At 42.1% G+C, this 15,818-nt stretch overlaps 1 protein-coding gene across 1 annotated transcript in view; it reads right to left on the reverse strand.

Annotated features, from left to right (window-relative positions):
- Positions 1 to 15,818, reverse strand: part of SORBS1 (sorbin and SH3 domain containing 1) — a 76,002-nt gene that overhangs the window by 20,821 nt on the left and 39,363 nt on the right. The window contains exons 17-22 of the mRNA XM_010179885.1: positions 14,367 to 14,481; positions 11,059 to 11,142; positions 7,084 to 7,149; positions 6,404 to 6,505; positions 5,038 to 5,087; positions 1,975 to 2,150 (exon numbers count right to left, since the gene is read on the reverse strand). Coding sequence (XP_010178187.1) covers positions 1,975 to 2,150; positions 5,038 to 5,087; positions 6,404 to 6,505; positions 7,084 to 7,149; positions 11,059 to 11,142; positions 14,367 to 14,481 — 593 coding nt within the window. The remainder of the gene's footprint in view (positions 1 to 1,974; positions 2,151 to 5,037; positions 5,088 to 6,403; positions 6,506 to 7,083; positions 7,150 to 11,058; positions 11,143 to 14,366; positions 14,482 to 15,818) is intronic.

The following is a 15,818-nucleotide window of genomic DNA, read 5'->3' on the forward strand; positions in this document are numbered from 1 at the left end:
ACCTTTCCTAGAGTTGGTGCCATACTCCTGCAGGCTCATGGTGCTGCCGGATTTGACAACATACTCTTGCTTCGACTTCATCAACATGTTTTCTATGCTTTCCCCTATGTCTACCACGAAAGATTTTTTATTATCAAACAAGGCAATGGAGCTACGAAGGTTTTCGCAGCTTTGAGCTTTCTCATGAGACAGCAAGATACCCTTCTTGTCCTGCACAAGAGCAGCTGGAGCTGCTAGTTTGGGTTTGAATTTAGAAGGGAGGATTTCAGTAATGCAGGCTTTTGCAGCTGATAAGGGCTTCTTATGTTTACATGCGTGACCTAACATACCGGTATGACTAGCGTTAAATGTTCGGCTATTAACTGAAGAGGGTGCAGTCATATGAGCATTCCCACCTTTACGATCCACTGGTAAGCATGCAGAATAAAATAAATACAACCTGTTAGCTTAAGTGCTAGAAAGCTATTGAGAAAGGAGAAAGAACATGCTTGGATTTCATAAAATGCACTTTAAAGAAACAAAGTTCCAAAACATAAAAAAAAAAGCAGCAAGAAACTGCACAACAAGCTACGCTTACAGAAGTAGAAGTGCTGCTAACATCTCTAAAATGAGAGGACTGGTTAGAAGCAGATCTGGAGCACTTTGAAGGTACTCTCCTAAAAAGTGCTAAGCAACATCAGCTTCCAGGGAAGCTGTGGCACCATGGAAAAGGAAAGCTGAACTACGGGCAGGATCAGGGTGTCAGCAAGAATGCAGAGGCACTAACATTACAAAAAATGCCTTAATCACACCTACTATGGTCTCACCACAGTGTGTGCCAAACAGTTTATTCCAGGGAGGGAGAAGACAATTGGCAGCTGACTGCGCTAACACAAGCAGGCCACATCAGCTGGCCTTGCTCGAGAGCTGCCTGCTTAGATATTCCCCATACTAGGAATAAACTGAGCGTCCTTCAGACAGTGTCGTTGGCCATGTTTGCTTGAAAAATCAAGGAGTCAGATCGCGACATTATTTTTTATTTTTTTAAGTCAGATCCAGTCTGAGTTCAGCTTATTCACAGTTTTTAGGTCTGTTTCCGATTTGAGTTCAAACTTAAATGTCAAAATAACCATTCAGGTTCAACTGCAATTTGGGGAACAATAACTGTTTGAACAGATTTTTTAGTCCAGATCCAGTCTGACTCCCTGCCCTACAGGCCTGACATAATGCTGAAAAAACAGCTGGGAGACAGAGAGCGAGCTTTTTGGACCGATGTGCTATATTTAGGGAGAGCAGTTCAGAAACTCAATGCATTCCTTCCCCAGTCCTCTCCCCATCTCAAACCATTTTTAGGTTGAAGTTGGCTCAGACACACATTCCCTAATACAACTCCCTGATGGTAGTCAGGCTCTTCCTTGTCCTCATCTAGAGTCCATGACGGGGGGAGGAAAGGGAAGGAGATGCAGTGGGTCTCTGCTGCCTCACTGTCTCAGAGCCTGCAGGGCATTGCTGGTTCACAGTGTCCCATGCATTGTCTGCACACCCCTTGCAGGCAGGAGGCTGTGGAGCACCAGCTACACCAGGGTAGCCAGGCCAGCAGATGTGGTATGGCCTGCTGAGACAACAGAAAGAGCAGAAAAGGCAGGGAAGGGCTCTGGCATGGCAAAGCGGTGGGAGCAGATAGATAGCAAGGCCAGCCTGAACAGCCTTGAGGAAGAACATGAAGGTGTGGGGTATGGTTGAGGTGCTGGATGGAGGTAGCTGGTCCCTGTTGGGAACAGGAACCTGGATCAGATAAAGGGGTCATGAAAAATACTGGCCAGTGTGGGCTGAGAGAAAAAGAGGAGGGAAAACTAGGGACATTGAAGAGAATGGACAGAGGAAACTTCAACTGGCTTGAATAGGACTCTAAACCCTGGCGCAGTTTGCCCCATATCACCTGACTCTTGACAATCTGTGCAAAAAGGAGAAGAGGTTGGTGCCCTGACAACCTACCTTTTGTGGAAGCAGAGCTAGAAGGTCGCTTGAGACCACTCAGCCCCTGGAACGGGATATCTCCACCTTCCAACACACTCTTGTAAATCTGCCTTTCATTCTCCAAGCCAGCAGGGTCCCCCAGTGGTGGTTCTGACTCCTTTTTCACTGCATGGTAGTTGGGTGAATATGTGGAGCTGGAAAACAAAAGAAGGAGGAGGGACACCAGTGGGTCACTTCTGTTTGCTGAGAGCTTCATGCAAAGTAAGAGAAAACCACACTTGTGAAGCCAGAATAGACGGTGTACGAAGAACTGATGCTGAATGAAGAGGTTACGAACACATTGTGACAATGTTCTAGGTTTGGCGCTACCACAGAATTCTCCACCTGAGGGAACTCTCCCAGCTGAGACTCGCAGAAAGCAGGTGGCGGGAAAGCACTCCTTTATTTTACAGATGAGACAAGAGGGTCACGGGGCAGATACATGATTTCTTTGCAGACATGAAGAAATGCATTGGCTAGCTGGAAGTAGCACAAACATCTTCTAGCTCCCAGTCCTTTCTCCTTCAACATTAGCCATGCCTGTCCCTGCTTACAAAGCACAGCTGCTCAGGAGTTCATCTCAACCAGTTCAGCCTCCCAGTTAACACTATAGTTCAAGACTCCCAGAGCAATTTCTCAAGCCCATTTGTGAGGGACCATGCAGAGAAGCAATAGTACAGGGCTATAGACAATACTGTTTTATACGCCAAAGAATTTCCCAGATGTGCACAGTTCTGCTCTGCTTTGCCTCAGGCTTCCACTACAGGGAATGAAAAATTCTGCGCTCTAGGTAGAGAGACATATGAACAACATGCTGTTAAAATAAGTACAATTTTATTTTCTTTGGCTTTTAGAGACTGGACATTCATTACAAATCCCTTTCCTCCATCATGAATCTAAGTACAAGTCCCAACATCCGACTTCTAGATCTCACTGTTTTCCCTGTAAAAAAACAACCAACGCTGCCATGGTATAAATAGTCATTTCAGTTACAAATGATTTACTGAGCAATTAGGCAGATAATGTTTTCCTAAAAGCTAAGCTCATCTGATACCGGTTGTGCTCAGCTAGGCTCTTCAGAATAAGATGGAGTCTCACACACAGCTATTCTGAGGCCAAAGCATGACTGCTGGAAAGTTTAAAAAAAAACCCAACAAAACCAGCAATTGCCAATTCATGGAAACATTTTGAAAGCTGGGTTACATTACATTCTGATGCTCAAGAGTGATTCAAATTTATGTGACCCTGGAAATGCTTGTGGTTACGTCTGCTTGTTGTGGATAAATTTGTACATGCATCTGTTTATTTTGGATAGATCCTGTACTTATGGGCCAAAGAAAAAGCTTTCAAACACATCAGAGGACTGGCTATGGAGGTGGAATTACACAATGTCTGGATCACAAAGAAGATTTTAGTTTCCTGACAAGGAAAACCAGGTCATATGCAGTCCCATAAATTACTTTCTGGAGTAATGGCTTGTGAAAAGCACCACAAAAGAGAAAGGGAATAATGTCGCTTTTTCAACCTAGGTAATGCTCAAATAGACACATATACAGAGCTGCTGTGCCTTATGGAGGTTATCCCAATGCCTCTGTCAGGTTCCCGAGGAAGCCCTGTCAGTTGCTGCAGGGAATAATGACTGCCCTGAGGTTCCTCACCTGGTAGGTAAAAACATTTTAGCCTAGTTTAACCAAAGGGTTAAAATAATCCTTCTTTGGTAATACACCTGGAGGACAGAGAGGAGGCATTTGGCAGAGTCCCTTTATCAGTTGCTCTTTTAATAGGGCCAGCAAGCAGCCTGCAAGATCAGAATCAGGTGAACAGGGGGAAGAGCAATGCTGGAAAAAACACAATAAACTCCAAGTATCTTTTCTCCCTGCTCTCTGAAGGCAGGGCAGGGAAGAACCTGTGACTCCACTGGTTGTGGACTCACTGTTGTGTCCCTTTCCCAGCCTACTCAGGTTGCTACTGTGCCACTGGCTCAGATGCGGGCACCCCTGCGCGCTTTGAGTGCTGTCAGAAAGGGCACAGACAGTGCTGCCATGGGTGGAAAACTTACCAGTCTTCAGCAAGTATAAGCTATCTATGCTAATCTTGGAGATTTCCAATTATTTTATTGCGCTCTCCCTACCAAAACAAAACTAAACATTAATAGGAGCAACCAACAAAAGGCAGCAGTGTGTGAGCATCCCAGTAGAATAAAGACAGACAGAAGGGATCTGAGTTTAAAGAACAGGAGACCTCCAAGACAGACCCAGAGGGGCAGTGAACACACATGATATTAATGGGCATTTAGACAAGAACATGCCTTTCCTAACAAACCATCCATGCAAGAGGGGATCACTGTGCCTGTGGACAATGTTAAGCACTCAGTCCAATTACAAGGAGCAGCAGGTTTGCAGTGGGAGCTGGCTCCATGGCTCAAGTAACTCAGCACAGCTCAGCACCTTGTTCTGGATTAATTTTTTTTTCCCTGTGTTCCTCTTTTAAAACAAACCAGCTCCATGTACAATTCATTCAGACAGAGTACACTCTTTATTAGGTATTCCTCCAGGCAAGCAGTGCCACATTACATCTTTGAGAAAAATCATTACTGCTACCACTGTTCCCTTCCTGGAAGCTAGAAATTACTGCCTTCCATCAACAGCAACCAGGAGCCAATCTATCATACATGTGTAACAGAAACAATCTTTGTTTACGTCACGCAATGAAGTTATGGCATGAAGTTACAGCCAATTTGCAAACTTCATCAAGATGGAGTTAAAGGTCTGCTTGTTTTTCTTTTTAAGTCACTGCCTAGCACAACCAGCAATTCTTATCTGGACAACACAATCACTCATATAATCACTTCAAAATTAATTCAAGATCAAAGAGCAGATATTGTATCTGGACTCTTCCAAAGCATGTGTATAATTCTCGTGATACAGGCATTTGTCTATATTCATCAGCAAAAAATACAGCCAACCCATTCCCAATGCCCAAAACCCTATCCTTCATGCCCTCAGATTCTAAGACACATCAAAAAGCAATTGGAAAACTTACTAGGAAGAATGGTCTGTGGAAGTTTCCAGAGGAGTAACACCTGCTGTATTCTGCAAAAGTCCAAACAAAGGAGTCATTGATACACACTAACACGTGAGGAGAAAGAAAAAGGCTTGCTTAAATAATTTTCCATCTATGGCTTGAATATTAGCCTTTAGGAGACATTGAGGTTTAAGTCTAAATGCAATTTAAGCTGTCAATGTCTTTGCAGAAAAGCAACAATTTTCCTGAGTTCCTTCAGGGCAGTGACAGGTTTTTAGCACAGCGATGCCTTTTCACAGAGCCTATTCTTTTGTCTGCAAATGAGTCAGTGTGAATAAAGCCAAAAGCAAGAAGAGATAACCAGCTGGGCCATGACCAGGAGGCACATGCTCATAATTATTTCCCCAAGCTTTTCCCCCAACCGGTCACTGCCCGCCTTTGCTTTAAAGGTATATTACATTTCTGCAGCACAATACATTCCTCAGCGTTCAAAAAATATCAAAGCACTAACAAGAAAAGCAATATTTCAGTTCGGTTTCCTTACTTAAGAGAAGCAATGCCAGCTGCACAGGTTCAATAGCAAAAGCCAGTTCTTATCCGCTTGCTTTAAATCCATCTAACACTTCCTAGGCATATAATTTTAAAAATTGAAGGCCATTTTAGAATAAATGCTCTATTTGGTGTCCCCCATCTATCTGAAGATTCCTATGTAGGAAGAAAAAACAAATCTTGGGTTTGAAAAAGCAGTTTTTTCAAGTCCTGGTGAAATGTCGCAGCTTCAAAAAAAATCAACAGCAAAAGAAAAAAACAGAAAAAAATGGCGTGTTACCAAATTAATCTATCATTTCGTGGTTCGGGTCCTGCCAACCCTCGAAACAGCAGCAGCAGCTGACCTGCCCTAGAAGGCCACAGCAAGGTGCAGCGTAAGGAAAATCGTGTAAAATCTCTCGGGAATATCCAAATCTTGGGTAGGCGTGAGCTCCTAGCAGAGAGCAGGGCTTGTGTGAAGGGAGGGTAGATGGCAACACGCTTGAAAGGCACGAGATGATGACGTGACGCCAACCAAGAATTTTAAGCTGATTGCTGCTGCCTATTCATGTGAAAAATTGAGAGGGTTTTTTTGCAGACGCTGAACTCAAAACCCTAAAGGGGGGCAGCTGAAAGGGAATGGGGAGAGAGGAAATCACTGTATCTGAAATGGATTTCAAGCCGGATTCTCAGCATCACGTTCTATTATGTCTGACAGTGAGACAGCAAGCCATGCAGTCAGAACGGTCAGAACCATTATTTATCCCAACCTCATTTAATAATCATCCAGCAGTGAACAGATTAGAGCAGAGAGTTTGGAAACAGGGATTGGCAGCATGAAAAGAATAGGAAATACCTTCTGTGGCTTTTTATGTGGCGCTTTATAAAGCTTCTCCATTTTTTCTAAATCTGCCTCTAACTCAGTCTGGTAGAGGTAGAGGTCTTTTTCTAGATCAGTCTGGTTAAAGAAGGAGAAGAAGAATGGGAAAATAATGCTTAGGGTTAGGGGAAATCAAAGGAATGTTAATTTTGAAAAAAAAAAGAGAGCCTTTTTAACCAAAAAAAGAAAAAGATGGTATGGACAATACACAGAAAATCACTAGTAATTAATCATGTTTCAATCATTACAGAAGAAATAGGTTTAGGCTTTTAAAATTCAAAATTAAGAGATGCACAGGCCTGCTAGAATCTAATTCTACAAACCATAAAGTTATAAAACCCACCTGTAAAAAAAAAAAAAAAAGATACTGTAACAATATGCAATATGCTGTTAGTATAATTATCATTGTAAGTCAAGATAGCAAACCATCACTCTAAATTATGGCTGATTATGCTTTAAGAATTATTAAATCAATTTACTAGCTACTTAATTGTTAGGCTAATGAGCTCAAGCCCAATTTAAGAAAAAAAAAAAGTAATCACTCACAAGCACACAAAACCCAAGCAATGCTACAAAAAAAAAAAGGAAAAGATAATCACATACACACATACATACGCGCTAGATGCTGTAGTACAACGTACGTGAGACACAATTACCTTTCTATCCTCTCTAGTAAGGATAGAGCAATCTCCAGGAGTATAATCCCAAATCTTTTTTGGAGGCTGATGGAAAGCAGAGGAAGGAAATGAGGAAATGAAGATAAGGAAAGACATCACAGAGAATATGGAAACTGGATTAGAACAGAGGGGGAATACAATAGGGGATTTGCATCAAGACTGAAAACAAATTTAAAAAAAAACACCACAACAGAGAAAGAGAGAGAGAAAGAGGGATAAATCCGCTATAGCACAAATATCAAGAGATCATGGGAGGCAAAAGGGAGAATACATGCAGTCTGGGAGGGACTGTTTTCAGTACTGTTTGAGGAAACTCTTACTTTTGCAAGGTGGTATAAGGGATTTTCGACTCTCTAGAGGGAGCCCACAGATGGTGGTTAAAGCATTCTTAACACAAAAACGAACCAAAACAAAATGGGGGAATAAACACACAGTCATAAAAAGCATTTGTTTTGCTCATTCTTCTTTTCAAAACGAAAGGGTAAAACAAGGGCCTTTGATAAAGAAAAGGGAGAATCCTTCCCACCCCCGCCAGACTATGAATACATACCATGTGAACAAATGGCTGAATTTCCAGTGGTGGCATTGTGGGGCAACGAGAATGCAGAGTTGTTATTTTTTATTTCACTGGTTTGGGGATTTGTTTGTGGGGGTTTTTAGTGGAGAGTGGGACACATGGAAGTTCAGGAACTAGTTATTTAAAATTCATCCTATAGGTGAAGGTGCCAATTTCAAAACAGGATTTTCCTGTTTGGATGCACATGTTACTATCAGGGAGGACTATTGGAAGTGAAAGATCTTTGTCCTGACACTCCTATCCAAATAATGCCACACTAATATCCTTATTTCACCAGATGCGCACCTCGCACTGATATGCTCAAAGACACTTTGCTCTTACTTTGTCAAATCAGAATGAATTTGCTCTGTTTCCAAAATATTTTTATTCCAAAAATAAGCTCTGTTGACTGGCAAGCTTAGCATCATCCTACATATCCATATTGACTTCTGTGACCAGATTATTAAAATACCTTCGAGTCATTGACAGGTAATCTCTGAGTGTCAGCCTATCAAAGACTGAGCTACAACACTTGGGGCTGGGTCCAAATTCCTTTCAAGACTGCCTGAATCTGTAGTTTGAATCTGTTCCACTTTATGTTCAGACAGCCACTGTGTGGATGCAAATACAAAATACTTATTTCTTTTCCATCAGATCAGCAGCTGCAGGGAGACATGGACAGTGCTGCAAAGATTTAGGAGGGAGAAACTGGAGGGAAGGAGGTGAGAAGGCAGGACATGCACCCCTTTTTCCAGCCTACTGCTTCTCCATTTATAGCTAAGAGCTTACTCAGTGCAGTCTCAGGAAGGGCCTGGAGAAAGTGCTCATGTGTGTGATCCTGGAATCACAGCAGAAGACAACGGAGCTCTAGACTGACTGAATGTCAAGTTTTGTGGATGGGCACCGTGGAGCTGCAGAGTCACAGGTCAGGAGAAAGGAAGGGTGTGCAGGGATTCAGTCTCAGCAGCACACTGAAAGTGTATCCATGCTGCAGAGACTGATCTACCTGTCTGCAGGGTACATGCCTGTCCATGGAGCTGCCCAGAAATGCATCTGGGATGCCGGTCCAGCAAAGTGTCACTTGAGCTGCCCTAGGAAGCGCATATGCTTTCATCAATGGAGGAAACCCCACACCGGTCATTTTGGCATCTTTGGAGAGCAACATTCACAGGCTCACAAGAATCCCATGCTCTCTTTTAGCAAGGGTGTTTCCTGCCCACCTCAAAGAGCTGCAAATGAAGTCAGAAAGCCAGGGGAGATCATGCCTGTATAACACATTATCTCCAGCACTGGGAAAAAAGCTGGAACACAGAATCTTTGAAGATCACAGGTGCTAGCAAACATCAGCTGAAACTCTCTGGTTAGGCATGAGGCTTAGCCACTAGCTGCTCACAAAAATTTGATCCTCTCATGACCAGAGTGAGCAAAGTTACAAAAACCATACTCTTTCTGCTGTGGTAATGAAGCTCAGTGGGAGCTTTGCTAGCTGTACAAGTCTGAGATGGCATCTTCAATTCAAGTGCCTGATGTTTAAGCACTATGTACAGAGTACCACGTGCAGGGGCTGGCATCATTGGTCAGGGAGCATGGTTGCATGGCTTTGTAGCTAGAGCAAGTTGACATGGGACATCATTTCAAGGGAAGCTGTAAGAAAGCAGCCCTTAACAACAAGGGAAGGTGGGGAAATTGGCACCAGAACAGACGCTCTGCTGATCAAGAGATGGATTGCTGGTGTAGCCAGAGATGCCCTCTTCTGAAGTGAGGCCAAAGCTGCACGACTAAAAGCACTAATGCACGCTTATAAGGAACAGATATACCCTCACTGCTAGATACGCCCAAGGGCATAAGTGTTCTCCTTTCCTTAACACATTTTCCATTAACTCACACTAACTCAAAGGATCATAGAGATGCCAAACCTTCATTCATTGCAAAAGCATATGGCTATTAATTACACAGCAGCAAAGAGAAGCAGGTTTCTTCTCACTTTGTGGAAATCTTAAACCATGACAACTTGTGAGGGGTTAAATCTTTATACTGACATCACTTAAAAGCCTCAGAGAAGTGGTATTTACATGACTTCTACTGCCTAAAAGTTAGGGAGCGGTCTCATCTCAAACACTGTTGAAGCTCTTTCTTTTGCTCAGAATGGAAGGTCCATAGGTTTAAAATATAGTTTTCTATGACAGAATGGACTACTCAGCCACTGTGCATGTTTGTTTTTCAGCAAAAATTACACTATTTCTACAGTGTGATCAAACTGGGCACCCAACCTCAGGCAGCTACGTTCCATACAGAGGAATTTTGTCACTTCTGTGAGAACAAAGACTAGACTTAAAGAAAACCTGCTCTCTGGTGTCTGTGTGCAGTTGCCTTTGAAGCCAGTACTGAACCTTAAAATAGATTTCTGTTGTGTTGTACGTGCAAAGAAGTCTCAGCAGGACTCAAAAATGATGTGCATGGGCATTTGGCAACTGATCTCAAGGAGAAAGGAGAAGCAACCACTATACTTGAATGGATGTGAGTGGCTGATACTGACTCTCCGGTGCAGTATGAGTTGCTTATTAAACAGTATTTAATAATGAAGTTAATAGTGTTCAATCAGTAAGAACCAGACCATAAAATGCTTTAAAGTAGCATTTTTTCCCAGTAGTCATCACCACTGATGCATTCCCTCCATCAAGATGTCCTTTGTCCTATTGAATAATTAAGCTTTGCTTCAGCTTTTTCCAGAGTGGGAAATCAAGGGCTTTTTTTTTTTCTCCACACACACATAGCAACACAGCTTCATTTGAAAAGAAAGCACACTGTTCTCAAGACTCCTTTGGTTTCAGCAAATGGTAAGAGCTATTCAACACAGACTGATGCACTCCATTTAGGCAATGGGCAGCTACACGCATAACAGAATGAGCAGGAAACAGGGTCACGATCTGTTTATGGCTAGCTTGAAATTACTGACCTAAAGTTTACGAGCCAAGGCTAGGAATAAATGAGTGATTCTCCTTGACTCAAAGCTACCTCTCAGCAACGCTGGATCTTGTTAGGCAGGGGGAGAAATAAGGGCTTTGAATAAAGACTTTCAGTAATGAGTGCAGGACATTACTTCCAACATTAACAACAAAAATGCTGTTTGAACTATGGTGTGTGAAAAATTATTGCCTTGTTGATACGTATGGCTGTAAGGTGGGGAATGTTTTGAGAATGGCTTCAAAATACTTAAAGTGGTCACAGAACAGCTGCTTTACATCACCACCGGGATGAAGTTATGAACAATCATGTTTTTAAATTAGTAAGGCAGCTGTTCCAGGTTTAGAACCTAGCAGAGAGATGTGACAATCATTAATCATTAAAAAAAAGAAAGGTACGTTGACTTCATTGGTCATTGCAACTATCAAACTTACCGGTTTCCCAAACTCCAATTCCGAAAAGAATTTATACCAAGGTTCATTCTTTAAATCTATCTCTTCTGGGCTTATATCCCGAGTCTAAAGGAGTTGGTGATAGGGGAATGGAAGAAAGAGAAGGATAACATTATGCAAAGAATACACGGAAAGGGACTGTTAGAGATGCAGATCCCATTGTTTCCATTCCAAAATGCAGATATTTAGCTTTATAATTTGGAATTTCTATAGCTCCTCTCTCTCAAAGGCTATGAACTGCTTTGCAAACATCAGTGAAGCCTAATGGCATCATTGTGAGCAACATGAATATGAATGAATTGCATTTTACAGATCAGGAGACCCACACAGAGAGAGATTATGCAGCTTGCCCAGAGTCACAGAGAGACTCAATAGAAGAGCTGAGAGTCAACCAGTCCCTCAGTCCTACTGTCGGACGTTTCCATCGAGTCCAAAACACCAAAAAAAATTTTAAACATCATTTGGTTAAAAAAGAGATTCAGTGAGACCTGAATCAAACACTGCATCTTTAACAGTACATGAATATGTGAGAAACCCTGTTCTATACACTGCAAACAGAGTGAAAGATGGTTTTCTAAATCAGAGGAGACAAGTCAGAGAGAGCACATCCCTGAAAGATCTCTGAAGGAATGGACAGAGACACAATATTACTTGTTTCTTCACAAATAAATGTTAGAGAGTCAGACAAATCTACAACGAAGGAAAATCAGACAGGACAGAAAACAGTACAGTTGAAAAGGAAATTCCTTTTTGTTCATACAATCTGTTTTAATGAAACAAAAAAAGTTGAAATAGTTGTAGCTACTTAAAAGCACTACTGGTGAGATAAGAGAATGAACTCCATTGCTGAGGTTTATGAGGTGCCACTCCTCAAAAGACACCTAGCTAACTCACATTTCAGTGTGCCTAGTCTCAGACATAATGGATCTCAGTGCATTAAAAATATAAATACATTATGTCTGATATGCCAGCATGACCCAAAGGGCTCCATCACAAGCGATGAGCCACACACATGCACAGAGGGCCACCACAAAGTGTCCTGATGCAAATCGTCCTGTGATGGGGTTACTGAGGCAGGGAGGTGTTCCCAACAGCACTGGGCTCTGCTAGATCATATGCCCCAAACTCTGCCATGCGCATTAGGCATCACAAAAAAAAGCTCTAGGAGAAGAGCTCAAGATTGATGCTGAAAGAGGGACAATGCTTCAATAGGAGAGATAAATGGTTACATCATGTTGGATCTCCAATGGCCTGGAGGAAGATTTGGCTGTTTCTTAAAGGCACAATAGAAGCAATGCCTCCATTTTTCTCTTTACCGCACTCCAACTAAAAGTACTCATCTTGTTATATAACTGCCTTTACATTACAAAAAAAAAAAAAAGCCCACTGACATCAACAGGAGGCTTTTCATTGCTCTGAAATGGTTTTGGATTGACATTCTGATAGTCACAGCTCTGGGTGTGATTACCAGGAGATATTCACTAATCTCCCGCAGCATTCTTGAAAGATGTAGCTGCTAACCACTGTATTACTGTGGTATTTGATGAGACTGATGGAGACCATGAAATCACTATTTCAAGACCTTCTTTCTTCTGTGATCTATAGCTTGAAATTAAAACTCAAAAAATAACATTGGAAGTAACACAGCTATCACGTTTTTCTTGTCTTTGATGAGCTCTGTACAATTTTTCTCAATTATGCTGTGACGGTTCTGCTTGTGGCTTTTAGACTCTGATTCAACACCTCAGTTAAGTACCTGATGAAGTCAGAACATGTAAACAGTGCCACTGGTGACGACAGACTTTTCGCAAAGGCTTAAGTACACAGATGAAGCAGGCCTTTCGCCACAAGGCTTAATCTTGGCTGTTTACCGTGAGACAAAATTGCCACTTAAGTCAGCAGAAATCTTGCTCCAGGATGGACTGCAGGAATGGAGTTGCCATACCATGTTGAAACCACTGCTCACTGGCACTTCTCTAATGGGTTGAGCCAATGCCCAGTAGGATCAAGAGAGAGTCATCCATCGCACATTTCAATAGGCACTAGGATCATGCTCCTATCAGGAGCAACCTTGTTGAAGTCAATGCAGGCACACAGGAGTCAAAAGAAGTTGGTTGCAGGATCTTCAGAAAGTGATGTACTTTGATTGCACTTGGAAGGAAAAAAGAAAACCCACCAAAATACTAAGGAGAAATGTCAGGTCCCAGATCAGACTTGATTCTTATATTTCTATTGATTTAAACTGCTGTTTGCTCTTGTGAAAAACCTTTGGCAAGTTTTTCAGGAGTATTTCTTTACCTGCTCCATGCATGGATCAATGCCTGAGCTGTTAAGGCACAAAGTTCAGTACACATTTGGAATCTCACATGCAATTAGCACTTCTAATTGAATCCTTGAAATTAATGCCTATATAGAACAATGATACCTTTATGTACCAAAGTGGCTATTCACTGGTAATCTCAGTCAGTATTTTCTCGCACTTACAGTGTGACACTTGTACCACTGAAAGACACCTTCATTGAGCTGTGGTGATTTATACAGAACTGGCTGACGAGGTTAGCACCACCTCTCTGCACTGCCCCTTGCCAAGTGTTCTCAGCCAAGCCTGCAGAATAAGGCTTTTATATGTCCTGTAGTTGTCACAATTCCCAGCATTACTAATTCAAACTGAAACTGGTAACAGCTCAGTTAATACTCCAGGTTACACACTGGCGTAGCTGGGGAACCAGGTCACGTTCAGTTCTGCCACCCCTGCCACAGAAGTGGCGAGTACCAGCTGAGGAAGAAAGCAGCCCAGAGGACATGGCTATGTCCTAAATGCACCTCAGAGGCATCCCCTGAGGCACATTACAGGCACTCTAAAAATTAGTCATTTGGTGTTTCAAGCATCAGAGGAACATAGAAACTGAACCAGCCTGCTTTGTTGCATAATGCTTTCAACCCTTCTGCATCAACTAATGTTGTGCCCTAGAAAAAGTACAGCTGGCAAAACAGCTGCTGAACAGGTCACAGTGTCAAACATGGATTAAAAACTGGGGTTAGTGATCCATACTTAACACAGAAAACAACACGTCCAAAAGGAAAGAAGCCTCTCAGTTTCCCTGGATCTTGCTTTATAGAGAACAAAAATGTTAGAAAGTTATGCAAATCAGTTTTCAAAACAAAATATACAGGAATTATATGCAATATAAGCATAAGGAATCTTATCAGAATGGAACCGGAGAAGTATTTGGAGAGTGTATTTTGCAGTCACAGGATAAAGCCACAAACCAGGATAAAACAAACATTACCATCTTTTCATTGTTCAGAACCGAGGATTTTCCTGGCTGATAGTCATAAATGCTCCTGGGCTCTGCACGGTATTTTCTGGTGTCCACCTTCTTGTCTGGAGGCTCCCAGTCAGTTCTGAGGAAAGAAAGATCAATTAAACCCAAAACTGAAACCGCTGTGGTATCCAAGGAGACAAGCACTTCCTTTTGACAGGCGCCTTTCTCTGTTAATCCTGGTTTAATCAGGGTACTTTTTTTAATCTAGGAAAGGAGCCTGCTATAAGAGGAACAGTTCAGATAGGGCTCTGGACACATATTTGTTTATCTATAGCAGCCAGAGTTTGATACAGCTCAGCTGATGAAACCACTGGAGCAGAGGGTTTATTTTCCAAGTACTCTTGATAAACGTTCAGACTTCCAAATCTTTCCTGCTTGGAAATAGGTTAGTGATGGACTTCAACTAAGCTCACAAATATAAACATGACCAAACTTAGAGCAGAACTCAGATTAAATATCTTTTGTTAAACTTCTTCATTTTAGCCACATCACTGATTACCTGACTACTACTGCTCTGGATACTGGGAGCACTCTGAGGTCCCAGAGGTGGTCTTTTCTAGAGACGTGAACGAATTATCTCAGACTGGTATATCTAAAGATGGCTAAAAACATTCCTCTGACTATCCAAATCACTATAATTTTGTTCAGTCATAAAGCATTCAGGGTCCATATCCTACAATGTCCAGCTTCTCTGAAAAGAAATATATTCAAATACCTCATGCAGAATAACCAATGCCCCTGAAAAAGCCCAGAAATTAGGCCATTTAAGTTGGTAAACTAAATCTGATCTTGCTCTTGACATGTTCCCTTTGATGGGCAATGTTGTATGTGGATTCATCTCAGCTAGCATCCACCAAAGAAAAATGAAGCATCTAACCAAAACTGCTGCTACAGGTTTCCTCCCACTTACCCTACTGACCTCGTTTAGGACAGGAACAACCCGCCGAGTTGCCCAAATCTCTCCACTGGCTTAGGAGGGACAGAGACAACCAAGATATATTTATTTTTAAGGTGAAATGACAGCCAAAATGACTGACCTACAGTGTACAAATTTCTATAAGGCTGATCTTTGCTGTCTAGAATAAACTTGATTGCCTAAGATTCCAACCCCAGAGAAACTTCTCCCTGGTGAAACACTATTTTGCCACTAGATAATAGGAAGCACTAATTATTGTAATCCTTTCACTTGCAAGAGTTTTCTTCAAGGGCCAATGTACTATGCCTTCAATTCCTGCATAAGGAGGACATGTTGTATGAGCAAACTTTGTCTCCTGATCTGGTGACCTGAGATGCTCACTGAATGAGCAATCTCAAATTATGGCATTGCTTATTTGACCAGCAAGTGAAAAACATTAAGAGCATCTGGAACTTGGTGAGGGAGGGAGAAGCTGATCAAGAGCTGGGAGAATTCAGCAG

The sequence above is a fragment of the Mesitornis unicolor genome, unplaced genomic scaffold (genome assembly GCF_000695765.1).
Source record: "Mesitornis unicolor isolate BGI_N332 unplaced genomic scaffold, ASM69576v1 scaffold3982, whole genome shotgun sequence".
NCBI classification, from domain to species: domain Eukaryota; kingdom Metazoa; phylum Chordata; class Aves; order Mesitornithiformes; family Mesitornithidae; genus Mesitornis; species Mesitornis unicolor.